The 26992-nt window shown below is 43.1% G+C and overlaps 1 protein-coding gene across 7 annotated transcripts in view; it reads right to left on the bottom strand.

Annotated features, from left to right (window-relative positions):
- Positions 1-22915: 22915 nt before the first annotated feature.
- Positions 22916-26992, bottom strand: part of STXBP6 (syntaxin binding protein 6) — a 280731-nt gene continuing 276654 nt past the window's right edge. For all 7 annotated transcript variants that reach the window (XM_067738940.1, XM_067738987.1, XM_067738957.1 and 4 more), the window contains one exon: positions 22916-25978. In XM_067738940.1, coding sequence (XP_067595041.1) covers positions 25955-25978 — 24 coding nt within the window. In that variant the 3' untranslated portion in view covers positions 22916-25954. The remainder of the gene's footprint in view (positions 25979-26992) is intronic.

Below are 26992 nucleotides of genomic sequence, written 5' to 3'. Positions count from 1 at the left end.
CACATGCAGCAATGAAGACCCAATGCAGCCAAAAATAAATACATACATAAATAAAACTCAAAAAAAAAAAAAGAAGGAATGATAGCATGGGCAGTTACTCAGGTTATAGCGGGATGATTATGAGACTATTGGGCCACTTGAAGAAAGCTAGGATCTTTTGGCTCTTTGGGGGTAGTGGATGAGAGAAAGGGTAAGAGGTCAGGAAGGAGGTTAAGGAAGACAGTGAGGGAGAACAATTCCTTGAACCTACTGTTGCTTGCACTGCTTTCAATGTTCAATCCTAGTGAAAGAAGTTGCCCTGAAATGAAGAGAGTTTAACAGACAATTCTGGGGCTAGGGCCACTGTAACAAAAGCACCTGGTGGCTTAAACAACACGAATTTATTGTTTCACTGTTCTGGAGGCCAGGAGTCAAGGTGTCTACTAGGTTGGTTCCTTCTGAGGGCTGTGAGGGAAGGATCTGTTCCAGGTCTCTCTCATTGGCTTGTGGAAGGACATCTTCTTTTTTGGGGGGTGGGGGGGGCAAGGAATGTTCCTGTTGCCGCTGTGTTATGCTTTTGTTGGAGTTGTCTTATTTGGTGCCGTGAAATATGGAGAGAACATTAACAGGTTTGTGTATATGTATCTTTCTATTCAAATATTAAGCAAACGTTTTCAGTAATGAAAGCATGAATACATATCTGCATGTTTTTTAGACAAAGATGGGGAGGGGGAAGCAATCATTTGGAAATTAAAACAATGGAAGGCCATCTTCTCCCTGTGTCTCTTCACATCAGCTTCTCTCTATGTGTGTCTCTGTGTCCAAATGTCCACTTTTTGTAAGGGCACAGTCATATTGGATTAAGGTGTACTCTAATGGCCTCATTTTAACTTGATTGCCTCTGTAAAGACCTTATCTCCAAATAAGGTCACATTCTGATATATTGGGGGTTAGGACTTCAAAATATGAATTTTCGTTGGGGAGAGTCACAACTGAACCCATCAATAACAGGTACCATCAGTGAAGGATGCTGATTCATCCCTGAGGCTCTAGTGTTGATCACATTACTTACTCTGTTCACAGAAGAGGGGGCAGTGCAAAGACATGAGTGAGGCCACTTGGCTCTACTCCCCATTTTGTCCCCTACTATCCATATGGCCCTGGGCAAGTCCCTTCTCTTCTCTCAGTCTCTGTTTTGTCATATAGAAAATGAAGGAATTAGACCGAAGCCCCTGAAGTTCTGACCTTCTGTGGATCTAAAGAAAACTGCAGGAAATAGTCAGGATGTTGGCAGCTGCGGCCGCCCAGTGGATCTCAGAGACACACTTTTGTCAAGGAGCACAGAACCATTGCTCCTTCTGTCCAGGCAGAGACTTAAAGCCAGTTAACGCCAGGCTCAGGGTGAGTGTTCTTTTGAGTACTAAGTAGATTTTCAGATGGTCCAGCTCTCTCAGAATACAAGCTGTATGTTTTCCTTGGCTGGCTTTCTTCCTGTTGTAAGCCGATGAGAGGATTAATGCTGAGAGGCTTTACTTCTGATCTTTAGGAAGGCAAAGGAAAGTTAAACAAGAGGACGGGATCAATGCAGCGTCGTTTCCGCTCACAAGGACTTAGAATCACAGGTGTTAAAGCTGGAGCCCTCGATGACACCCGGACGAAGTTCCTTGTTTTATAGCTAGTGGTATCGAGACCTAGAGAAGTTCCTCGGTGTCACTCACACCCCTGGTTAGAGGGAGCATCAGGATTAGAATCCAGCTGCTTGAGGCATGATGCTACATTTCCCTCATAGAAAGGAGCGTACATTCTTGTGTCTGTGGAAATTAAGATTTGAAAATGCTTTCTGCGTCAGCAACTTTGGGAGTGTCTGCCATGCTCAAGAGCCAGCACTTCTCCCACTTCCCTGAGAGCAGCAGTGTGGTGGTGGGCTGGGAGGTGAGGCAACCATGTTAACAAACCTGACCCTTTTCCCTGAAGATTAGGAGTTGGGTTTAGCAATTCCAGTCTGGCCTTGGCTCCCCTTCAACCCTAGAGCTGTGCTGTGGCCATCTTCCATCTGCCGAGTGGGCTAACTGGCACACAGGATGGTCGTTGGCGGAAGAAGAGACGGGAGATGGAGGGACCACACTCTCTGGTCCCAGGGGCTTTCATATTGCAGTGCAGTCCTCTCAGAGGCTCTGCTGCTTTCCTGTCTCTAGGGTCTATGAAACACCTGCATCTCAATATGAAGCATCCTCCTCGTTTTTCCCCCTAAACTGGTTTGAATTGAATTAGTGCTGTTACCTGCCACCAACAAATTTAACTAACATGGTACCTTCTTACAGGAAATGAGTCATCTTTAGGAGCTGAACACACATTTTATTTCCATTAAGTTTAATGGACATGCCATCACAGGGCACCAATGTTCTCTTCAGCTCATTCCAGAAGCCAACATAATAGCCATCTCTCTCTCTCCCGTCCAGTCAGTTGCTACATCTAGACAGTTTTTCTTTCATAAGGACTCTCAAATCTATTGCTCTTATCCATAACTAATGCCTCTAAATTTAGGACCTTATTTCTTCATGCTGGTCATTTGCAATAATGTCCCAACTGGTTGACTGGACTCTCATCTCTCATTTTCAGTTTATTGTCCCTTCAGATGCAGCTCCTGAAGCTCACTTATTATGACCTTGTCTTTAAGTGGCAGGACTTTAGCCACCAAATAGGACAGTGCTGGGAAGGGGCTAAAGTAGTGAATTACTTTGCTATTGTTACACAACAAATTACCATACATTTAGCAAATTACCATACATTTACATTTCTGTATGTAAAACTACACCCAGTTCTGTAGGTCAGACGTTCAGCCAACTTGTTGGGTTCTATGCTCAGGGTTGCCAAAGGCCAAAATCAAGACATTGGCCAGACTAGGCTCTTACCAGGAGGCTCTGGGCAAGAATCTTCTAAGCCATTCAGGTTGTCATCAGAATTCAGTGCCTGTGCAGCTTTAGGCCTGAGGTCTCCATGTCCTTGCTGGCTATCAGCTGGGGGTCACTCTGCTCCAGGAGGCCACCCACGTTCCTTCTCACATGGCCCCTCCATCTTCAAAGCCCATCGGGGCATCTAGTCCTTCTCATGCTTCCATCTCTGACTTGCCCTTCTGCTACCAGCTGGAGAAAACTGCTTTCAAAGGGCTCATGTGGCTAGATTAGGCCCACTCTTTCTGATTAGTAACCTTAATCACATCTGCAGGATCCCTTTTGCCATATAACGTAGCATAATGATGGGAATGGTATCTCATCATATTCACGGGTTCTACTCACACTCTTGGTGGAGAGATTATACCAGGCCAAGGGTCACTAGGGTCATTCTTAGAATTCTGCCTACCATAGACAGGGTCATGGATGGGATTGCTCACCTAAGCAATTTGGGAGAGGTCAGGTATATGCAGTGCAATGCACTGAAAGCATGATCGGTGACTTGAGTCCGAGGTGGGTCAAGGCAGCAGTGGGGCCAGAATTGGAGACAACAGCTACACTTTTTCTGCTGTGAGTTTGTGGTGGCAGAAGCAGTATAGGGAAAGAGAGCAGTGGGAGGGAAATGTGCCACAAGGGGAAGGTGGTGGAGAGTTATTTGTTATATAAGCCTTATGAACAGATGGCCTAGTGGATCTAGAAAGGATATTTCTTTTCTTGGGGCAACCAGAGCTCCAGCAGTCACCCTCCTGACCAAATTTTTCAAGAGGTTTCCCGTATTCCTCAGTCTGGCGTTCAAAGCCTTCCCTTTACAGTCTCCAAGTTACATTCTGGCCTTATTTCTCACAAATCCACGTAATGCATCTTCTGCTGAGGTCTGGTACATAGTGAAATTGGTAGTGTGGTGGTTGAAGCCAGCTAATTGTTTCCCAGGAAGAATCACAGGGGGTGCTGTTAGTTCGCTGAATTTACAGTGATCTGGGATCTATCTCCAGGCTTTAGGCTTGCACATTGGATTTTGTCAGCACCCTGAAAGCAGGCCATGCCTGGGGTAGTGCTCAAATAGACACTAATAATATATGCTATTTATGTCTCCCTTGCCACATGTACTGATCGTTGCCTCTCCTCCACTGGTTCATCTCTGCTCTGTCTGGAGCTTCCGGCCTCTCAACTTTGGCCCAGGAGGTAGTTCTTCCTAAGCCCTTGCCAAATGCTCCCCTTTTCCAACAATTGTAGCAGAACAAGCTGCCAATTGGTAGGGCCAGTGCAAAAATGAAAATGCGGTGCTTTTGTTAAAATGATTAAGAATTTCAAGATGGTGACTGCAGAGTACTGAAGCCAGTGTGGGGTCCGTGTCACTGCACAGGTCAAAGCTCAATAAGCCACCCTCTGTTGTAGGGCTTCCCTGCTTCTCCCCACCCTCATTCCTGTTCACATCCACTTAGTAGATTCTCATAAATTGCTTCTGAATGACAACGAAGGATCTCAGATGTGCTGGAATGATACGGAGCTCTCGAAAGTTCTCTAAATCCATAAACATTGCCTTGAGTTAAGTCTTGGCTTAATGTGTGCTAGAAAAACGATAACAGATGTGTCTGGTACTTTAAGGAGAGAATGGCAACTCAGAATGGGAAAAGTCATCCAGACTTCGAAATATGGAATACTGACGGGCCAGACCATGGAAGCAGTAAATAGTAGGGAAGGCGAACGACCTAATTTTGGAGCTGCAAGACTTACTGGGAAGGAGGGCAGAGTGAAAAAATGAAAATGTAACCCCCACCTAGCAAAAATCAAGGCTTTTACGCTCTAGAGACCTGCTTTTTCTAAGGCTGCCAAAGGTATTCTCAAAAGCGCCTTGGTGTAGGGTTGGCATGGGGGGGTTGGGTGGAGGAGCAGGAGAGGTGGGACAGAAGTTCTGTCTTTAAAATAATTATCTAATGAGCTTGGATAATTAGCAAGGCTGCATTGTGCCTTCCCCTCCTGGGCCCGACAGGACAGTGAGAATTTATGAAATGGCTGCTGGCAGATGAATGGGGATTGCCTCCGCCATCTGTCTTCCAAATGATCCTGTAGGTACAGCTATTATTTCAGTCAGACGCTGGCAGCCAGGCCATTGTTCACAGCCTCTGTGAAGAATAGCGGCTGTCGAGGGTTTGGTAGGTGTTACGACTTCCCACAGACCCGTTTTCAGCCTGTCTGAGACGTTAAAACATGGAGCGGACACAGGGCCTGTGACTGACCAGGAACTTTTAGTGGTCTTTTCCCCTCTCCCCAGCCACTCTACCCCGAAATACGGAATATTTCCTGTATCCCTTCCTCCCCGCTCCTCCTCACTCCCCTCCGCCCGTCCCCACTTCTTCTCCTCACCCCTTTCTCCTCCTTTCTCTTTTTTTTCTCTTCCTCTCACAAAACTACACAGATATCTTGGGAGAAGACTTAACTGTTGCCTCCAGGAGGCCTGGAGTGAAGAGAAGGGAGTGTTGAGGGAGAGTGTGCAAAGGAGACTAGACAGAAACCTCTGCAAATTCAACCAGAGGTCAGCCCTGGAATCCTAGGTGGTATTATCCCAGGGGAGGAGGGATACAAAGAGGAATTCAAGAACACAGAAGACGAGGTGCCCCCAAAAGACATGCAGCATTAGATACTGCATTAATCGTGGCTAATAAGGTAGCTAGAAGACATGGAGGCTCATCAGAATCCCCCAAAGGTAGGCGTGAACTTGAGCACACCAAATAGCTTCCCATAGTTCGATAAATGTCCTCATTTATCAGCATTTTAATTTTCATCCCTTTATGGACCAATTTGAGTGACACGATTCGACCCGTGCCTGGTTTGATGTGACGTGGATTTGAAGCCCCACACATAGCTCTCACCTCCGCACTCCAAAGCACCCTCCTGGCACAGACTCAGAGTTGAGTCTATCCTTCCCACTGTCTGTCCTCCCATCTGGAGCAGGAAATGTCTTTGGAAGGATAGCACCTTGAGAATCAAGTTCAAATGTAGGATCCAATGATTGCTCTTTAAGACAGGTAAATGTGGCAAGAAACCTAGAACTCACTGTCTTTTCAGTGTTGCTTATAGTCTTATAATCTCCCTCTCCAACTCTTCCTATTCTTCCTTTCCCCAACTCTCTACCCACTACCACCATCCTGCTTATTGTAATGCTTCAAAGCAAAACAAAACAAAAATCCTTCTCAGCTGCTTCAGCTGCAGGAGGTGTCATACATTAAAATCACTCTCATTAGACAATGTAAATTAATGTAAATTTCCTCACTTTAACTTTGCCAGCAAGAGAATCTGAGTACTGTATGTCAGGTATTGTTGAAATGTCTTTTTTACTCACAGTCAACCAAAAGTTTTTTCTAAGATTTCAGTGGCGTGATAACTTGGGTATCATTTTTTAATTATGCATTGAGATCCAAGTTCAAAGCTATTCCTAACAGGGTATGGAGTGTCCAGTGGCGTCCTGTCTAGTGCTCTGTCATTAGAATGCCCATGTGGTTTATCATGGTGCCAGACACTTTTGAGAATGAAAGTAGTCCCTACTCATGATTACACTAGGATGACAGTTACAAATTTGGACTGTCCTGGAAAAACCTGGGCACACAACCTCCTGCCTGTCATGGAAAGGCTGAAGAGGAGAAGCATTCATTCATTACCTCCTCTAAATGCCTGAAGCCCTAGCTGAACTTGTCATCCATTTGGCACTTAGTATATTCTGCTTTAAATTTTTATTTCTCTTCATGTGGATCTGTGCTTGAGGTTGGGGTCTGAGGTTGGCTCTCTGTGGTTTCAGAGGGAAACCCTACCCCTGCCACCACCTTGTGGGCGATCCCTCCTGAGAGCTCACTTACCTCCCCTTGGGGTTAAGTACTATATCAGTGTCCCTTTGCTTCTGTAAGAAATTGGCTTGAACCAATATGAATTTATTATTTTATACTTGTGGAGGTCAGAAGTCCTCAGATCAAGGTGTTGGCAAGGCTGTGTTCCTTCTGGAAGCTCAGGGCACAATCTGTTTCCTTGCCTTTTCTAGCTTCTAGAGGCCATCTGCATTCCGTGTTTTGTACCCCTTCCTCCATCTTCAAAGCCAGTGGTTTACCATCTTCCAGTCAGTCAGTCCCTCTCCCTCCCCCTCCCCTCCCCTCCCCTCCCCTCCCCTCCCCCTCCCCTCCCCCTCCCCTCCCCTCCCCTCCCCCTCCCCTCCCCCTCCCCTCCCCCTCCCCTCCCCTCCCCTCCCCCTCCCCTCCCCCTCCCCTCCCCCTCCCCTCCCCTCCCCTCCCCCTCCCCTCCCCCTCCCCTCCCCCTCCCCTCCCCTCCCCTCCCCCTCCCCTCCCCTCCCCTCCCCCTCCCCTCCCCCTCCCCTCCCCTCCCCTCCCCCTCCCCCTCCCCCTCTCATTGCTTTTTTCCTGATTCTAACCCACCTGCCTCTTTCTTATACGAACCCTTATGACTACATTGGGGTCACCTGGATAATCTGGCCATCTCAGAATCCTTAATCACTTCTGTAAAAATCACCTTTTACTCATAGGTTCTAGGGATTGGGACATGGACACTTTTAGGAGGCCATTTATGCAGCCTACAAGGGCCCTCTCAAACCAGACTTTAAGGTTGTTTGGTCAGACGCTTTGTTACTGAAAGGTCACAGCCATCATTAATGTTCTCATAGGTTCTTTCCAGTCTGTCTGAATAGAGGAAATATGTTCTTTATAAGGTATTCAGGGGGAATGAAGAACGCTGGTGTGTGGTAGGCTACAGAAGTACTATCAAGTTGATCAAAGAAAAGAGAGAAATTCTTCCTCAGGTGGCTTCGGAATTCACCTGCTGGCACTGAGCACATACTCTCAAGGTCTCTTCTGGCTCTTGGTTTGCATACCTTGGTGTACCTACATTCATGGTCTGCATACATGCTTCTTCTAAGAAGGGTCTCAGAGGAAACCTTCAGAAAACAGTAGAGATATCTGGAATGTGAGTTCATCAGCACCCTCTCCCCAGGCCTAAGCCTCCTTAGGAAGGATCAGGTCTGTTCCTCCCATTCTCTGCCCCACTCTCATTCCCAGCTCCACCTGACTTGACAGGAAGCACCAGCTGTGCTGCAGGCATCCGTATTTCAGAGTAAAAATATCTATCACACTTCCCCCACCTACTATCACACACAGTTTCATTGGTGACCTGTTGATATCACCTCTGTCTTAAGCTCTCACCCTTGCCTTCTGTTCCAGGGATGTTATGCTCTCATCCTCTTTCTTCTGCACAACCAGTTAGTCTTTGTACAGCATGTATTGGCACAGCTCACAGGTGCCTGTAATTTCCTTTTTTTTTCTTTTGGCCATGCCACGCAGCATGTAGGATCTTAGTTCCTTGACCATGGATTGAACCCGCGCCCCCTCCAGCGGAAGTGAGGAATCCTAACCACCAGACCACCAGGGAATTCTGGTCTGTAGTTTCAAAAGTATTTTAGATTTATTATTTGTGAAAAGGAAGACCTCAGCTTTCTCATAGCCAAACATACATACAACCACTACCACGATAGAGTCACCGTGCATTGGATGCCTACAGTATGCAAATTGCCATACATGCAGTTATCTCATTTAATGCTGACAGCACCCCTATGAGATGAGTAGTATTTTCTAATATTACAAGTGAAGAAACTAAGGTTTAGCAAAGTGATTTGTTCAGTGCATATGTGTACATACCACACATGCACACCACACATGCCCACACAGACACATACACAATTCTCAGCAGAGTTTAGGTTAAAAAAAAAATCCAAAAATTAATATATAAATGGAAGCAGTAAACAATGTTAAAGAAAGAGAAAAATACTTTAGGTTGGTCTTTTTTGAGGGTAGAGGCATGGTAAAGCATTACCGTAACATTTGTCATTCATGTATGCTATGAACTGAATGTTGTACACCCCTAAATGCATATGTTGAAGCCCAAATACCCAACGTGATAGTATTTGGAGGTGGGGCTTTGGGGTCATAATCAGCATTAGATTAGCTCATGAGGGTGAGGTGCTCATGATGGAATTAATGCCCTTATAAAGAGAGGAAGAAACACGAGAGCTCTCTCTCTCTGCCATGTGAGGGAACAATGAAGAGGCAGCCTTCTACGAGCCGGGAAGTGTCTTCACTAAGAGCCAAATCTGCCTGACACCTTGATTTTAAACTTTCCAGCCTCCAGAACTGTGAGATATATTGTTTAAGCCACCCAGTCTATAGTGTTTTGTAACAGCAGCCTGAGCTGACTGAGACAATGTCCTCACGTAATACATGAACACACATATGTTATTTACTAATGTGTGCTCTTAGATATGCAGACATAATTGAAATTCAGTCTCAGTTCTCTGGGAGATGGCTGTTTAGCAATGAGAGCACATCTATAAATTACAGCAAAATGTGCCAGAGTATCAGGAAAAGCAATGGGAGTGTATAAGAAGAGGTAGTAAAGTCAGCTTAGCAAAAAAATTGGGAAATTTTGGGGAAGAAAAGATGTTGACTGAAACCCTGAATAATAGACAATATTTGTTTCTTTTTTTTTAACGCCTTTATTAGAGTATAATTGCTTTACAATGGTGTGTTAGTTTCTGCTGTATAACAAAGTGAGTCAGTTATACATATACATATGTCCCCATATCTCTTCCCTCTTGCATCTCCCTCCCTCCCACCCTCCCTATCCCACCCCTCTAGGTGGTCACAAAGCACCAAGCTGATCTCCCTGTGCTATGCGCTGCTTCCCACTAGCTATCTATTTTACGTTTGGTAGTGTATATATGTCCATTCCACTCTCCCACTTTGTCCCAGCTTCCCCTTCCCCTTCCCTGTATCCTCAAGTTCATTCTCTAGTAGGTCTGCATCTTTATTCCCATTTTTGCCCCTAGGTTCTTCTGACCTTTTTTTTTCTTTCTTTCTTTTTTTAGATTCCATATATATGTGTTAGCATACAGTATTTGTTTTTCTCTTTCTGACTGACTTCATTCTGTATGACAGTCTCTAGGTCCATCCACCTCACTACAAATAACTCAGTTTCGTTCCTTTTTATGGCTGAGTAATATTCCATTGTATATATGTGCCACATCTTCTTTATCCATTCATCTGTTGATGGACACTTAGGTTGCTTCCATGTCCTGGCTATTGTAAATAGAGCTGCAATGAACATTGTAGTACCTGACTCCTTTTGAATTATGGTTTTCTCAGGGTATATGCTCAGTAGTGGGATTGCTGGGTCGTATGGTAGTTCTATTTGTAATTTTTTAAGGAACCTCCATACTGTTCTCCATAGTAGCTGCATCAATTTACATTCCCACGAACAGTGCAGGAGGGTTCCCTTTCCTCCACACCCTCTCCAGCATTTATTGTTTGTAGATTTTTTTTTTTTTTTTTTTTTTTTTTTTTGCCGGTACGCAGGCCGCTCACTGTTGTGGCATCTTCCGTTGCGGAGCACAGTCTCCAGACGCACAGGCTCAGTGGCCATGGCTTATGGGCCCAGCCGCTCCGCGGCATGTGGGATCTTCCCAGACTGGGGCATGAACCCGTGTTCCCTGCATCGGCTGGCGGACTCTCAACCACTGCGCCACCAGGGAAGCCCTGTTTGTAGAATTTTTGGATGATGGCCATTCTGACCGGTGTGAGATGATATCTCATTATAGTTTTGATTTGCATTTCTCTAACGATTAATGATGTTGAGCATTCTTTCATGTGTTTGTTGGCAATCTGTATATCTTCTTTGGAGAAATGTCTATTTAGGCTTTCTGCCCATTTGTGGATTGAGTTGTTTGTTTTTTTGTTATTGAGCTGCGTGAGTTGCTTGTGTGTTTTGGAGATTAATCCTTTGTCAGTTGCTTCATTTGCAGATATTTTCTCCCATTCTGAGGGTTGTCTTTTTGTCTTGTTTATGGTTTCCTTTGCTGTGCAAAAGCTTTTAAGTTTCATGAGGTCCCATTTGTTTTTGTTTCTATTTCCATTTTCTAGGAGGTGGGTCAAAAAGGATCTTGCTGTGATTTATGTCATAGAGTGTTTTGCCTGTGTTTTCCTCTAAGAGTTTGATGGTGTCTGGCCTTACATTTAGGTCTTTAATCCACTTTGAGTTTATTTTTGTGTATGGTGTTAGGGAGTCTTCTAATTTCATTCTTTTACATGTACCTGTCCAGTTTTCCCAGCACCACTTATTGAAGAGGCTGTCTTTTCTCCACTGTATATTCTTGCCTCCTTTATCAAAGATAAGGTGATCATATGTGCGTGGGTTTATCTCGGGGCTTTCTATCCTGTTCCTTTGATCTATATTTCTATTTTTGTGCCAGTACCATACTGTCTTGATTACTGTAGCTTTGTAGTATAGTCTGAAGTCAGGGAGCCTGATTCTTCCAGCTCTGCTTTTCTTTCTCAAGATTGCTTTGGCTATTCAGGGTCTTTTGTGTTTCCATACAAATTGTGAAATTTTTTGTTCTAGTTCTGTGAAAATTTCCAGTGGTAGTTTGATAGGGATTGCATTGAACCTGTAGATTGCTTTGGGTAGTGGAGTCATTTTCACAGTGTTGATTCTTCCAATCCAAGAACATGGTATATCTCTCCATCTATTTGTATCATCTTCAATTTCTTTCATCAGTGTCTTATAATTTTCTGCATACAGGTCTTTTGTCTCCTTAGGTAGGTTTATTCCTAGATATTTTATTCTTTTTGTTGCAATGGTAAATGGGAGTGTTTTCTTAATTTCACTTTCAGATTTTTCATCATTAGTGTATAGGAATGCCAGAGATTTCTGTGCATGAATTTTGTATCCTGCTACTTTACCAGATTCATTGATTAGCTCTAGTAGTTTTCTGGTAGCATCTTTAGGATTCTCTATGTATAGTAGTATCATGTCATCTGCAAACAGTGACAGCTTTACTTCTTCTTTTCTGATTTGTATTCCTTTTATTTCCTTTTCTTCTCTGATTGCTGTGGCTAAAACTTCCAAAACTATGTTGAATAGTAGTGGTGAGAGTGGGCAACCTTGTCTTTTTCCTGATCTTACTGGAAATGATTTCAGTTTTTCACCATTGAGGATGATGTTGGCTGTGCGTTTGTCATATATGGCCTTTATTATGTTGAGGAAAGTCCCCTCTGTGCCTACTTTCTGGAGGGTTTTTATCATAAATGGCTGTTTAATTTTGTCGAAAGCTTTCTCTGCCTCTATTGAGATGATCATATGGTTTTTCTCCTTCAATTTGTTAATATGGTGTATCATGTTGATTGATTTGCGTATATTGAAGAATCCTTGAATTCCTGGGATAAACCCCACTTGATCATGGTGTATGATCCTTTTAATGTGCTGTCGGATTCTGTTTGCTAGTATTTGTGGAGGATTTTTGCATCTGTGTTCATCAGTGATACTGGTCTGTAGTTTTCTTTCTTTGTGACATCTTTGTCTGGTGTTGGTATCAGGGTGATGGTGGCCCCATAGAATGAGTTTGGGAGTGTTCCTCCCTCTGCTATATTTTGGAAGAGTTTGAGAAGGATAGGTGTTAGCTCTTCTGTAAATGTTTGATACAATTTGCCTGTGAAGCCTTCTGGTCCTGGGCTTTTGTTTGTTAGGAGATTTTTAATCACAGTTTCAATTTCAGTGCTTGTGATTGGTCTGTTCATATTTTCCAATTCTTCCTGGTTCAGTCTCGGAAGGTTGTGCATTTCTAAGAATTTGTCCATTTCTTCAAGGTTATCCATTTTAGTGGCATATAGTTGCTTGTAGGAACCTCTCATGATCCTTTGTATTTCTGCAGTGTCAGTTGTTATTTCTCCCTTTTCATTTCTAATTCTATTGATTTGAGTTTTCTCTCTTTTTTTCTTGGTTAATAAGTCGGGCTAATGGTTTATCAATTTTGTTTATCTTTTCAAAGAACCAGCTTTTAGTTTTATTATTTCCTTCTTTTCTTTTTCATTTATTTCTGATCTGATCTTTGTGATTTCTTTCCTTCTGCTAACTTTAGCATTTTTTTGTTCTTCTTTCTCTAATTGCTTTAGGTGGAAGGTTAGATTGTTTATTTGAGATGTTTGTTGTTTCTTAAGGTAGGCTGTATAGCTGTAAACTTCCCTCTTTGAACTGCTTTTGCTGCATCCCTTAGGTTTTGTGTCATTGTGTTTTCATTAATAGACAATATTTGAATGGGGATGGCATCCTGGGCCAGCACACATTGTGACCAAAGCCCAGGAGGTGAGAGAACCGGCCTCCTGTAGTAGAATTAGGATTGCACTATCATATGTGAGAGTGAGGAGTAGGTTGGGCAGGTGGCTGGGGTTAGATCACCTAGAACCTTGCATGTCGGACTGAGGAATTCAGGTTTAGTTTTGCAGGTAATGAGGATGTTCTAAACGTTTTTGAGCAGAAAAGTGACATAAATGAGGGCTCCCAAAATGGTAGCCATAGCCTATGAGCCAGATATTACCTACTGATGTGTTTTGTTTGGCTCAAATGAGGTGGTTCACATAAAAATGTCTACTCTGGTTTCTCTTTTAAAAAGTTGGAGGATATAGCAGGACTCGCCTGCTTCCCATATAGCCACAATGACTGAAACTGAGTACCAGCATGCCCTTTTAGGGCATACACTCACCACGTTCAGTTAGCCACAGTCCACACCACTTTTTACTTCCTTCTACAAATCTATTTCATTCCATTTTATTCCCTGTTTGTCCTCTGTTGGCATAAGAATATGTGAACTCTGATGTAACTGATCAGTTTCTGAAGATGAATCTGACAGTACTTTCAGGCAGGTTTGGATTGGGGAGGCAGGGAAATGCTACTGCAACCCCCAATCTCTGGTGCAGCCCTCAGTTCATTTTGAGTTGTCTTCAATTTGTGTGTTTGCCTTTCCCACTGGAGTAAAAAGTAGAACTCTTTGAGACTGAGTATGAATTATCTTATTATGAAAAACACATTGCATACAGCAGACTATTGATAAATGTTGACCAATTGGAGTAGTTAGGTCAACATTAGTGAGGGTCAGAGCTAGGTTAGAGACAGGGATGGAAAAAGTCATGCAGGAAAGGTGGTGTATAAGAATTATGATTGCCAGATTTCCACTAACTGAAGCGATCGTAGTAATAAAAAATATTAACTCTCTTAATGGTTTTACAACAAAATTTTATCCCCATGAGATGAGCACTATTATTATTCCTAGTTTATGACTGAGAAAATGGAAAGGAAAAGGAAGGAAAATCAAGGAGAGCAAGTTTTTCAGCCTAAGTAGGACGTTAAGAGAAGGAAGACAGGCTTGTGAGGAGACAAGATGAATTCAGATTTGGACCTGTTGAGCTATGTGGAAATTTCCAGCAGGAAGCCAGAAATTCAGTTCTGGAGTTCAGGAGAAAGGTCAAGGCTAGAGTAGTAGAATTGCCTACAAGTAAAAAGAATTAGCGTGTGGAATGAATTCATTGACTTGGAAAAAGGTGTGTAAAAAGAGGAGAGAGGAAGTACAGAATTTTTGGAAAAGTATGCCATTGGGGTGGGAAGAAGGCAAGTCAGAAAGCTAGAAAGTGGATGACTTCAGTGCGACTGCAGAGAACTGGTCATTGAGTTTTGGACTGGGTTGTCCCTGAGAGAGCAGTGCCAGCAGGATGATGGGGAAAGAAACCAGACTTTTAAGGCTTAGTGAGTCGAGACCATTTACTCAAGAAATCTGTTGTGCAGGAGTCGCGAGAAGGTGGTATCTTAACGGGTAGCAAGGGCAAGAAAAAGTTTTGAACAGATTTCACGATAGAGGAGGCAAACATTTGTCCTTTAAGAGAAGGAAAAGTGGGGCTTCCCTGGTGGCGCAGTGGTTGAGAGTCCGCCTGCCGATGCAGGGGACACGGGTTCGTGCCCTGGTCTGGGAAGATCCCACATGCCACGGAGCGGCTGGGCCCATGAGCCATGGCCGCTGACCCTGCGCGTCCAGAGCCTGTGCTCCACAACAGGAGAGGCCACAACAGTGAGAGGCCCGCGTACCACAAAAAAAAAAAAAAAAAGAAAAAAAAGAGAAGGAAAAGTGAAGGAGGAAAGACTAGAGATATAAGAAAATGAGGTTATTGTTGATGGAGTAGGTCTTTGAAGAAGCAGAAGGAAGTGGGAATCAAGGGCTCCGGAAGAGGGGTACTCATTAAATAGGTACAGGAGTACTAAAGTTGGGAGTGCAGGAGATGCAACAGAACTTAGATAAGGAGGTGGGAGGAGTGAAATTATTTTCAATAGGATAGTCTTGATCTTAGCAAAGGAGGAAATTAGATCATTTGCCAGAAGTAAGGGATTTGCCAAAAGAGACTTGGGGAGAATGATTACAGGCTGGAACAGATGCTGTGCCCAGTTGCCTGAGAATCTACTGAGATGTTATATCAGGCAGGAAAAATAAACCATGCCAGTTATTGGAATAGGCAGAATTTAACATCAGTAATCACTAATTAGTTAAAAGTGGTTAATTGCTCAGGGGTCCAAAAGCAGCAGGTGCAATGTTCACAGAGTCCAGCTCCAGCATCACAGAGTAGAGCAAAAAAGTGTGGATTTGGAACTGAGAGACAGTTAACTGATAACTGGTGTAGAAGAATAAGAGGGTTGCCCAATACCACAGTTAACGCTTAGAAAAGCATTATTCCTTCTTTCCTTTCCATATTCAGAATCCTAAAGAATAGGAAAGTACTAGAGTCAAGGAGAATGCATTGCTGCAGAAGGTGAACGGGAGCAGTGGAGTACCTGACTACACCCAATATAAAACAGGAACACAAAAACAGAGTGTATTTATTTTATTTGTTTTGGGGAATTAACTCACCCCCGATAACTGCTTTCCGTCTTCCAGAGCTGGAGAAACTTACTGTAATTCAGCTGCTTTAATGAGGGTGAGCTAAGAAACAGCGATCTGAGTGTGGATACAGTGTGGGTGGTCGAGTAAAGCTGGTGGTTGAAGACCAGCAGAGCACGAGCCTGGAGGTGTGGCTGAGTTAGGGGGGCAGGTTCAAGTGATGAGAATCTTGATAAATGTTAACAATTTGCCTTCAAAAATGTGGTCTTGTTCAATAGTATTTGATTACCAAGTGTCATCTAACTATGAGTGAGGCTAATATCTTTTCATGTGTTTAGGTATTTGGATTTTATTTTTTTCCTGTGAACTCCTACTGGTCCTGCATGAGGGCTTTAAGTGGAGGACTGGTTCATTTATGTAATAAGAGTGTCCTAAGTGCCTGGTAAATCCAAGGTCCTGATGCAACCTGGTGAACTAAATAGACATGGTTCCTGACCTCTCCGAGCTGGATGTGGGCAAGACAGTAAAGAAGAAAACAAACGTATAAATACACGTTTCCATCAGGTCTATGAAAGGAAAGAAGGGATACTGTGAGAGGAAAAGGCAGGGGATCTCCTTGAGATGTGGTGGTCAGGGAAGGTCTTTCTGAGGAGACATTTAAGTGTAGACTTGATAGATGAGAAATGAAGGGCCACGAGGAGAGTTGGGGAAAGAAGTACTCTTGGCATCAGAGACAGCATGTGAAGATTTTACGTGCAAAAGAACCTCACATTTTTGGAGAAGTGAAAGATGGCCAGGCCAGTGAAAGTACAGTGAGTAATGAGGTGGGATTTATTTCCTGTCCTGACTGAACTCAGGGGGGATCGAACTCTTGAAGGCTTAAGCAGACCTGAGCACTATATTCAAGGCTTGCTTTTCTTAGATAAAAAGCCTACAATGAAATTTTAGGCCAGTGTCTTGTGTGGGTTTACTTGTGGAATTATGGCTTAGAAGCTGACATCTGCCCACAGGCAAGGCTACTCTTGGACCATTCGTCACAGAGAAGGATGGGTTTGAATGGCTTCCGAAAGAAGAGTCAGTCCTTTTCCCTAATTGCCCCTTCCTGTCACTCACACTTTTGTAAGGATGTTATTTGGTAGAGTTAACTGCTATCCCCCCAGTGGCAACATCAGCCTCCTTTTGCCTCTCATCTACCCTCGTTCCACCTCGGGGAGGAGAAACTGAGTAGGTGGAAAACTAAACGGGCCCTAAGGAAGCCCAGGGAAGGGGGTTCGACTGCGGTTCGCATTCCCGTTCTCCATGTGGGGTCCTCAAGCTCTCTTATCTAACATAGCTGGTGAGTGGCATGTGCATGAGGACAGCCGCGCGTGCGCGCGTGTGTGTGTGGGGTGGGGGGGGGAACTCACCCACCATGGAGAATCTGGTGGAGCCCAGAGGAACAGAAGCATGAGTAGGTGGCTGAGACCTACTTGGCATTAGGCCTGGGAGGAGACAGTTATGTCCACTTCTAGCCCTTTATCCTGCTTTTTCTAAAGGGAAAATGAGGCCAGGTGAAACACGCCAAAGGGGAGAACAGAGCTGATGGCCCCGGTCTTCCCTAGTCGGGATAATAACGCTGCTCCCAGTGAGTGGAGCTGAAGAGTGTCTAGTCTTTCCTGTGTCTGAAAGAACGTCCTCAGATCGCATCCTTTAATCAGTATCCTGTGTCTCTGGAATAACTGTCATTGCATTCACATTTACTCAGTGAATTCCTAAGACTTTGGCCGTTTCTGTGGCCCTCTTCATGTCAGGCTTACCTTAGGACACCCAGACACAGTAAGGACATGGACGTGCCTCCATGTAGCCCCTGGTCCTGAGGAGTCTGTCCATCCTCTCTGACTGGTTCCTGAAATGTTTTGTTTTCAATCAGTCTCCCCACGTGGGTGGAGAGCACTTTATATACTAGGATGTCAGAACTCTCGAGAGTTACCTGTGGTCCTGGGGTGAGCTGCATCCAGGAGACTTGCCCAGGAGTTCTTTCCCTGAGCCCCTGGAATGCTCTGAATCTTTTCCCTTGGGGTTGCCTCTAAGCCCAGTTGTCCCCTTCCCTGAGCGGTTTGGGACTGTCTCTTACTCCTGCCTTTGTTCTGCTTCCCAGATGGCAAGTAGCCTCCAGCTGTCTGTGGGAATTTTTTTTCCTTGAGAGAGAGGGAAGAGGGGGGTAGTGATACCATCTAGTACTACAAGGATGGACCTGTAGAGGAAAGGGGGGTGGTGTATAAAGGAATCCCTTAGGCACTGGGTGGGAACAGTTGAAGATCAAGGTTTTAGTGTGTAACCCACACTTCTTTAGCACTTTGTACTTCCCAGAGCTCTTTCACATTCCACACATCTTAATTTACTCACCGGGACTCTGAGGCAGGCAGGGTGTAGATTATTTTCCTTTGAAAGGTGAAAAACCACACAAAAAACTTATGTAATCTGCCTGAGAACAAAAAGCTAATGACAAAGCCAGGAGGTTCTCAGCTAGAAAGGATTTTTATAAAGAAACTTGCATGGCTTGCAATTTGTTAAAAAATAATGCATAGTGTAATTTTTAGAAAAGTAGAGTTTGGGATTTGGGGTGGGGCAGATCCATTGTTATAACTAGCCTGATCCTTCTTGCCTGGATGGTCCTTTGCAAATGACTTATTTCCCAAATCATGTTGGGTTTACTTGGACATCATAAATAACAGCACCATGACAATCGTGGGGAAACAGTATGCTGCCATCATAGTTTTTCTGGGGCCTTCTTTCCTTCTTTTAGCTGAATGTCTAAAGATGCTTCCAGAAAAGAAATGCTATACATATGTAGGCCAACCTTGAACTTCTTTTTAAAGAGGAGTATGAATTGCTGCCCAAAGGGCATATCAGATAATCTCCTAGACCATAAGACCGCTCATTTCCATTCCTGTAGTTGATGCCACAGACACTAAAGACAAATTCTCTCTGTCCTCTTTCTTGTGAATTTAGTCTTTTGGGATATTTCCTCCAGAAAATGGCTACCCCTGGGCGCCTTTAGACCAGAGCCTCTCCTTTATCCCAGGGCTGGAATATATGAAATATCAAGGGAATCTATGTCCATAGATCATAAAAATGGCCAAAGAGGCCTGGAATGTCTGCCCATGTGCCCTGTACCAACACGGATTTAAGAAAAACATGTCCATTCTTCTAGCCAGCAGTATGGTCTGGCAGGCATCGTCAGCCTGCAAGGTTTACTACTTTATTTTGGATCCATCACAGAGAATAGCCCAGAGCTGAGCTGACGTACATGAAGCCTTATGTACCAGGCACAGGGCTAAAGGCTTTACATTCATTATTTCATTTAATCGTTATGATAACCTGTAAAGTAGATAGCCACTCCCATTTTAAAGCTAAGAAAACAGGCACAGAGAGAGTCAATAACTTGCCCACGACCACCCACCTGGTAAGACTGGAGCTGGAACTCAAAGCAGGGCAGGACCACAGGGCAATGCTGCCTCCAGTAAACCACCACAAGGGGGCGTCCTGCCCATGTCCACTCCAGTTAAAGGTGTGTTTTATTTTTAGTCCCCGGGGGGTGTGGGGTGGGACACAGTTTACACATTGTTCGTTCCCACAGTTTCTGTCCAAATGCTGAGGCTATTTCAGTATGGGAAAGTTTCAGACCAATGTACATGCGTCCACCAGTATCGGTCACTGTAATTCCAGGTGTAAAAAAAGCAAAACTCCTTGAAGGAAGCCACTGTACTGTGAATAAAAAAGTATGTTTGATCGTAGGAACCAGATTTTCCTTCCTGGGGCAGTGAAAGAAAGGATTGGTTTTATGAAAAACTAACAGAAAGCTTCAGGTTTCAATCACCAAGTATGTAGTAGTATAATTAAACAGAGCACTTGGTGCACATGGTCAGAGCATATAAGAGGAGTTTTCTTCAGAAGCTGTGAACCATCCCAGCCATGTTTTAGCTCTCAGGGGAAAGCTGAGAATTCATGAGCTCATTTCCCTTCATTCCATGTCATCTGACAAATAACCCGAGTGGTAAAGCAATTGGGATACAGTGTCATAGGACAAAGGCTCCTATTCAGTGTTGATAAGTGAAACCTGGGACTTGTCGGAATGGCGATTCCTGTCCAGCCTCTGACACATTTAGGTATGAGTGTGTGATGGGGCCAGACCCCACTGAAACAGGCATCCTTGAACGGGTTGAGCACTTAAAGACAGGAAAAGAATGTATGTTCTATAGGAACAGCTCCACTCTATCTGAGAGAATCAATAGCATTTAAAATGCCTAATAGACAAAACGTGAGCGCAGGGACAGTGCACCTCAGTGGTCATTTTAGAATCTCTTAGGTCTGTCCACTGGTTCCTGTGGGACTGAGGGAAACAAGGTGGCTTTGCCCAACCAGCCTACATCCTGCAGTGCCCAGTGGGACAGGCCACTGAAGCAGTCCCCCCAAAGACCTGCAATGCCCAGGACCATGACTCATCAGCAGAAAGAAGAAAATGTGGCAGAAAACTTCAGGGGTGGGAGGGGGTTGGGAAGTGAAAATCCGACTCAGGAAATCCTGAGGCTCCAGATGAGGCTCAAGGGAGAAAATATAATGGGGGTCAAGGCAGAAGGTTACACTATAGCAGTAATCCAGCTTAAAGGCACATTATGTTAATTTCCTTGACGGCTTTAATTTGCTGGTTTAAATCTAGTAAGCATCTGGAGAAGCCAGGTGCCCCACTGCTCAGGCCTGCTGGAGGCATTTTATTTTCTTTGCAAAAGACAAGATGACTAGGGGCAACAAGAAGGCAAAATTGGGAATAAAATGTGTACATTTTCCAAAGCCTCCCCAAATAACTGTGACACAGAGCTTGGATGGAGAAACTGCCCTAAGCCACTATAAACCAGCACTGTAATACAGGTAACACCTTAGGAGGGGTTAGCTTAAAGCTGAACTTAAGAAATGTCGGAAAGCAAGGCGAAGAGCGTGGAGGGGAGAACGGGGAGGGGGGTGATGTATAAGTAGAGATCAATTTTGCATCAGACTGGCTCTGGCTCTACAAAATCATTTTATGTATATGTACTCCCTGGATTTTCAAAAAGCAAACCTAAAGGAAATCCATCTTCTGTATCATCTTGTGGAAAGACAGCCATTAGCACACTCACGTTTACTGAAATAAAGTAAGACTTGCCTCGTGGGTGGGATGTGTGTTTCTTCCATGTCTCAGTCTTTGTATTTCTCATGCTCTGATCATGGCCCACCTGAGGGACTTTCAAATTTCACTGACCCCTGGAACTATTGTCTCCTGCCAATCTATGTCCAGATAGGCAATAAGGGGTCACTAAGAGAATTCAGGTGAATCTAGGAGTGCAGCTCAGCTCTTTTTAAAAATTTTATTGGAGTATAGTTGATTCACAGTGTGTTGTTAGTTTCAGGTGTACAGCAGAGTGATTCAGTTATACATATGCATATATTCATTCTTTTTCAGGTTCTTTTCTCATATAGGTTATCACAGAATACTGAGTAGAGTTCCCTGTGCTATACAGTAGGTCCTTGTTGGTTATCTATCTTATGCATAGTAGTGTATGTTCATCCCAAACTCCTGATTTATCCCTCCCCCACCCCCATGCTTTCCCTTTGGTAACCATAAGTTTGTTTTCAATATCTGTAAGTCTGTTTCTGTTTTGTAAATAAGTTCATTTGTATCATTTTTTAAAATTAGATTCCACATACGATATCATGTGATATTTGTCTGACTTAGTATGATCATCTCTAGGTCCATCCATGTTGCTGCAAATGGCAGTATTTCATTCCTTTTATGGCTGAGTAATATTCCATTGTATATATATATACCGTATCTTCTTTATCCATTCCTCCGTCTATGCACATTTGGGTTGCTTCCATGTCTTGGCTACTGTAAATAGTGCTGCGAGGAACATTAGGGTGCATGTATCTTTTCTAATGCCGGCTGTGTGTATGCATATGTGGATGTGCATACGTATGTCCAGCTACCACCCAGGTTTGCCCACGCCAGGGAAAGGAGGGACACAGGATGGCTATCATCAGGGAATCATATGGAAACATTTGCACTTGTTTGAAATTTATTTCTGGTATCTTTATCCTCCCTCTTCTGTCTCACCCTGCCCTCAATCTGCTTGTTTAGGCAGATGATGATTGATAAGTCAATACAGTTGACTTTTGAACAATGAAAGGGTCACCCCCCAAATAATAAGAAATCCGCCTATAACTTTACAGCTGGTCCTCCATATGTGTGGTTGGTTGAATCTGGATTCAGCCAGCTGTGGATTTCGTAGTACTGTAGTATGCATCTATTGAAAAGAACCCCACATACATGTGAACCTAGGCAGTTCAAACCCGTTATTCAAGGGACAACTGTAGTTTTTTCTAAGCATGTTCTCGTTGACAGCAAGAAGGAAAGGCATTACTGATTTAAAAAAATATACATTTGTATTAATTCTCCCATAAAATTTGAGAGCTGGTTGTGGTATAATTGCTAACAAAAATTATACTGAAAGAAAAGGTCATCTTTGCAAGTCAGTGGGTTTATAATTAGTTCACAAGAACGGTGCCTTTAAATACCTAATTAACTAAAGGCCAAGTCCTCATCTAGGCAAACCATCTCTCTATCCTTTTTTCTCTGGAGAGTGGAGGTGGTAGCCTTTCCCTTCCACCTGCAGTCCTCCCAGGAAATATTTCAAAGTCTGCCTGCTTCACTGTGTCTATGCCAACCTACAGAGGGTTGTTTTGCTACAGCGATCACCAAAGCTACTTGCCTTGAAAGCAAATGGCGATGCAATAAGTTGCATTTGCTTTCCCATAAAAATAGATTGACATAATTTGATCAAGTCTTCTTTCCAGTTTAAAAGGACATGAAAATAGTCTGCTGAATGAGGGCACATGCAGTAATATGTACTTGAGTTGAGCACATCACTAATATCAGCAGAAAGGCAACTACTAATCAGCTTAACTGCTTTGCCCATGAGAAGAAACTAAAAAAACTTAACTCTTGCTGGATAGAAGCTCATTGTCTAAATTAAGGTTAGTTAGCTCTTTAGTCTTTTTTACATTTCAAGTTCTCCCATTAGAATGTCCATGAAGAAATGTTATCAGAATGCTAATCCCAATTCTTAGGTCTCCTGGAGGCACACAGGGTCTTCCCATTAGCAACAAAAGTGTGACGTTGCCTACCTATCTGGTAGTGTTTGAGAGATTTCCCAAATAACAGAGAGAAACGAACTTTCATCACAGAATTCAAATATTTAATGACAAAATTAGAGTTTGCTGTATTAGTGAATCACAGAGCAGGTGTTACTTGTCTCTGAAAGGAACAAAAATGATATTTGACATCTTAGGGAACTTCTGAAGAATTAATAACTGTACAACAGACATCAGCAGTGCCACAATTCTAAAATTTAAAAGCGAAACCTATCTTTAATATCCTTTATTGAGGGCATTCTGTAAATATTTTTACATAAATGCATAACCTTTGTTAGCCACAAAAGTAGTATTAAGACAGATTTCACTGTAATTTTAAGTCTAACACATAATCTTTATTTTTTCAGAGCTTAAAAAAGTTAACTACTGATCTTGTTACATTTTACAAATACCTTCAATATGAAACATTAACCTGAATCACTGTCTACTTCCTGTACATAGGTACCTAATAGTACTAGGGAAGAATACTACAGCTACATTCCAGGAAGAAGTGAGAACACTGGCAAGTCTCTTTTCTTTACGAGTTGTCAATACAATTTAAGAAATCCTTCACTGAAATGTAGTATTTCCAAAACTCAGTAGTGAGGTGCAGAAATGAAACAAAGAAATTACATGTATTTTAGCAAGCCACTGAATTGGTCCCAAATAATGTGAGTCATTTTAGCAATTTTCTCTAGGTTAGATTGTATTAATATTTTGTATTGAAGCACCTTCTACAAAAGGATAGCAAAGAACCTCATGTACGTCATCACAGGACTCGCTCCTGTGCAAGAAGTCAGGAGGTCCGGGAGGGACTGGGGTTGCTGTTTGGCCTCTTCTGTGGGCAGAGGCCTAGGTAGTAGGACTTGGACACAGGGAGGTCAAGGACATGACCACAGTCTGGAAGCAAATCCATAGAGGAAGGTAAAAACAATGCAGACAGGCTTTCTTCAAATCCTGGATATTTCCAAGAAGACTTAAGTCTAAAAGGATAAGCAGAGAGTGAGGAAAGAGGGCAAGATGTGGAGTACTTATATTTATGAAGAGTAACTATCACAAGTCTACCGGAGAGGGAAAAATCTCAAATTTCACGGTATGCTTATGACCTCACCCTCTGCTACTCTAGAAGCAGCTTCACAAACACTGATGTTAGATACGTGGCGACAAATCGAGTTTGGCTGATTGTCGGGGCGTTTTAGACTTACCACTTCAATTATTTATACCAACTGTCTATCTGAAGCTAGAATTCACTTTGGGAAGATGAATATATCTGTGTGTGTGCGCGCGCGCACGTGCATTTTCTATACTGAGGCCTGCAAAGAAAACCTATGTGGCGTGAGATTTTCAGCTTTTCTTAGAAATTGTAAATGCTTCCAATGGTACTCACCAGACAGCAAGTTCCTTGCTGCTTTAAACCTTTAAGACACCAAAAGAAAAGTACAAAATATTATAGTACATGTATATAGTTTACCCGATAAATTTTACAGAGAGTTTTCTTGAACTGGATCATCTCCCTAAGAGGATTCAGAAATTTTGTCTCTGGCAAATCCCATCTCCCTTTTGACACATAGTGACTAAGATCATTTTCCCCCACAATAGCCCAATTTTCTATCTCCCTGGGAATGCTTTTATCAGGAGAACTTAAGCTATTTAGATCAGCATAAATAATCCCAAAGTCATCATATGCTGCTGTGTAAGAGCCTGCAATACACATGGCCTCAATGGGTAGGAAGGAATAGAAAGGGGTCCTGAAGATCCAGGCAGCTTAAAAAAATCAGTGCATCGCAGCGGGAGGCTGAGCATATGTATCTGGGATGTACAGCTTGCCTCCTTGTTTCAGGACGACAAAGCACAGCTTTTATATTTAGCATTTTAACCTTCTAAGAAACCAAACTCCCAGACTGAAAATCCAGGCCTGTGTTGAGTGATACAAAATCAGGAGCTGTATGAACCAACCCCATTCAGTCTGACTGCAATGTAAAGGCTTCATGACTGTGCTGTTTTATGTCAGACCAGGCAAGTTGCAATTGCCATGAAATGCAATTTGTCAAGAAACCCACACTTTAAATTAGATTAATAGCAATAACAACATCAAAACCTCCAAAAATCAGATACCAAGAACCGAAGGCCATTTCCCAAGGACATCATGAAGGCGTCTCTAAACAGGCATGACTTCATAAAAAGAGAAAAAAGATTTAAAATGTAGTATCTTTTCACATTATCCTTTACACAGACCTTTATCTGGACAAATCAATTCTTGATAAAAATCCAAGCTCTTTTCAAGACGGGCTACCGTAATCTGGGACAGTGACAAAGAAACATTCATGAATGCACAGAGGTTTTTAAATGGGCTTTTCCTTAGGTCTTTCATCTCAAAATTTTATCCTTTATACGGTAATTCTAAATAATCAGCCTGGAAACAAGTAATGGAAGAATTTAAACTGTAGCTCAGAAAGTAGATTTCTATCTGTGACTCTGATTTGTTTTTTTGAATGCTGGTGATGGCTCATGCAAAAAGTTCCTACACAAAAAGCAAAATCTAAGACTGCTGTTTCCCCTGATAAATCCAATTGTTTTTTCTAATACAGATTTGTGTCTCAGGATTTAGAATCTTAACCTTCAAATTAAGAGTACCTAAGAGACTGAGTGAAGCCAATCACTGCTTGACTTTTATTTCCAACCAGGAACAATAACATCTGACGTCACCACATTAAAATGTCTTCCTGCTTAATATCAGGAAAAAAATACAGTTTAGACCTAGCTCAATATATCATTTGGTCCGAATTTCATATTCAAACTACCAAAAAAAAAACGAGAAAGCCTTAAAGAGGAAACACATACAGACACACGCATACACACAGTGGGAAAAAAATGAAGCTGATGCTTGCAGCATTTCTTAGCAAGATTATTAGGGAAATGTATAAACACAACACTTTTTCTCTCATATTAACATCTGAAAAGGAAAAATAACCTAAATGTCCACATTTGGGGAAAAAAAAAGCAAGCGGAGGTCCAGAATTCTTGTAAAAACTGCTGAACAAACTTCATTTTCTCTTCAGAGGTCACCAGGAGAGGCAGTTTCTCAGCATTTGTGCTTCATGGCAAGCTAAGGAGAGAAAGGGACACAAGTAAGATGTTATCAGCAGTGGGGAGGGTTCCTTTGCTGCTCCTTCCCCACATCCGCGATGAGAAGCGACACCAAGATCCTTCTTGCTGAGGCAGATCACCATTACAGTGCACAGTGGCCCTTAGTACATGTGCAGCGTGTCCCTAAACGGTCCACGGAGCACTGCATTTGTCACTCGTCCTTCCAGTGTTGTTGTTGGTGTACGTGTCCAGGTCAGGGAGCGTGCTACGTGATGTTCCTTCATGCCACTGAAGGAGCAAATGGAAGAGCCAAAGTAGAGGCAGAATGAGTGACCTACCCTAGAAACAAAGGCCTCTGGGCTCCCAGGTTACTAGTTATCCAGGAAGACCAACACTCTCCAAATGTATTTACTGACATCTTGTAAAGTATTAAAAATCACCAACTGTAGAGAAACAAACAAGCTGCAATAATCCACGTAATATCCTGGACATTCAACCAGGTCCAAAGCACTTGACAATTAGACTGTTTTACCAACCAGGACTGAACAATAGACCAAATTCAGACCTTGACTTACTGCTCTCACTGGTATTTGAAAAATGTGGTTTATTGAAATGTTAGATCTGTATAAATGGGAACACCAAATACCACTGTATCATTCAGTAGCTTCCCAAGCCCAGCTGGAGCCCATGATAATATATTTAAGGAAATGTATGCAGGTACAAAACATAAGATTAATCTGACATTGCTTTCCTTAGCCAGATCCCTTCCAAGGAGCCCATATACTGACGTGAAGCAGAAGCAGGGTTGAGGCTGAATTGTGATCCCTCATGTGTCTAGAGTCTGGTATTAGGGACTAGTCCCTGAGACTGGGGCTGGAGTTACTGGGGGTAGTCATGTCGCTAAATTAATTTCTACTTGGGCAGCGTCAGCTGGAAGAGCTCCAGGTGCCTGTACCTGGTGAAGCCAGCCTAAGTGAATACCCCCAAGGACCTTTTGCAGTGCTGATGCCACCAGCCAGTCAACTGTCAGATG

Source organism: Pseudorca crassidens, chromosome 1, assembly GCF_039906515.1.
Source record: "Pseudorca crassidens isolate mPseCra1 chromosome 1, mPseCra1.hap1, whole genome shotgun sequence".
In the NCBI taxonomy this organism is placed as follows: domain Eukaryota; kingdom Metazoa; phylum Chordata; class Mammalia; order Artiodactyla; family Delphinidae; genus Pseudorca; species Pseudorca crassidens.
The sequence above is the reverse complement of the archived record's forward strand: the minus strand, read 5'-3'. Positions and strand labels throughout refer to the sequence as shown.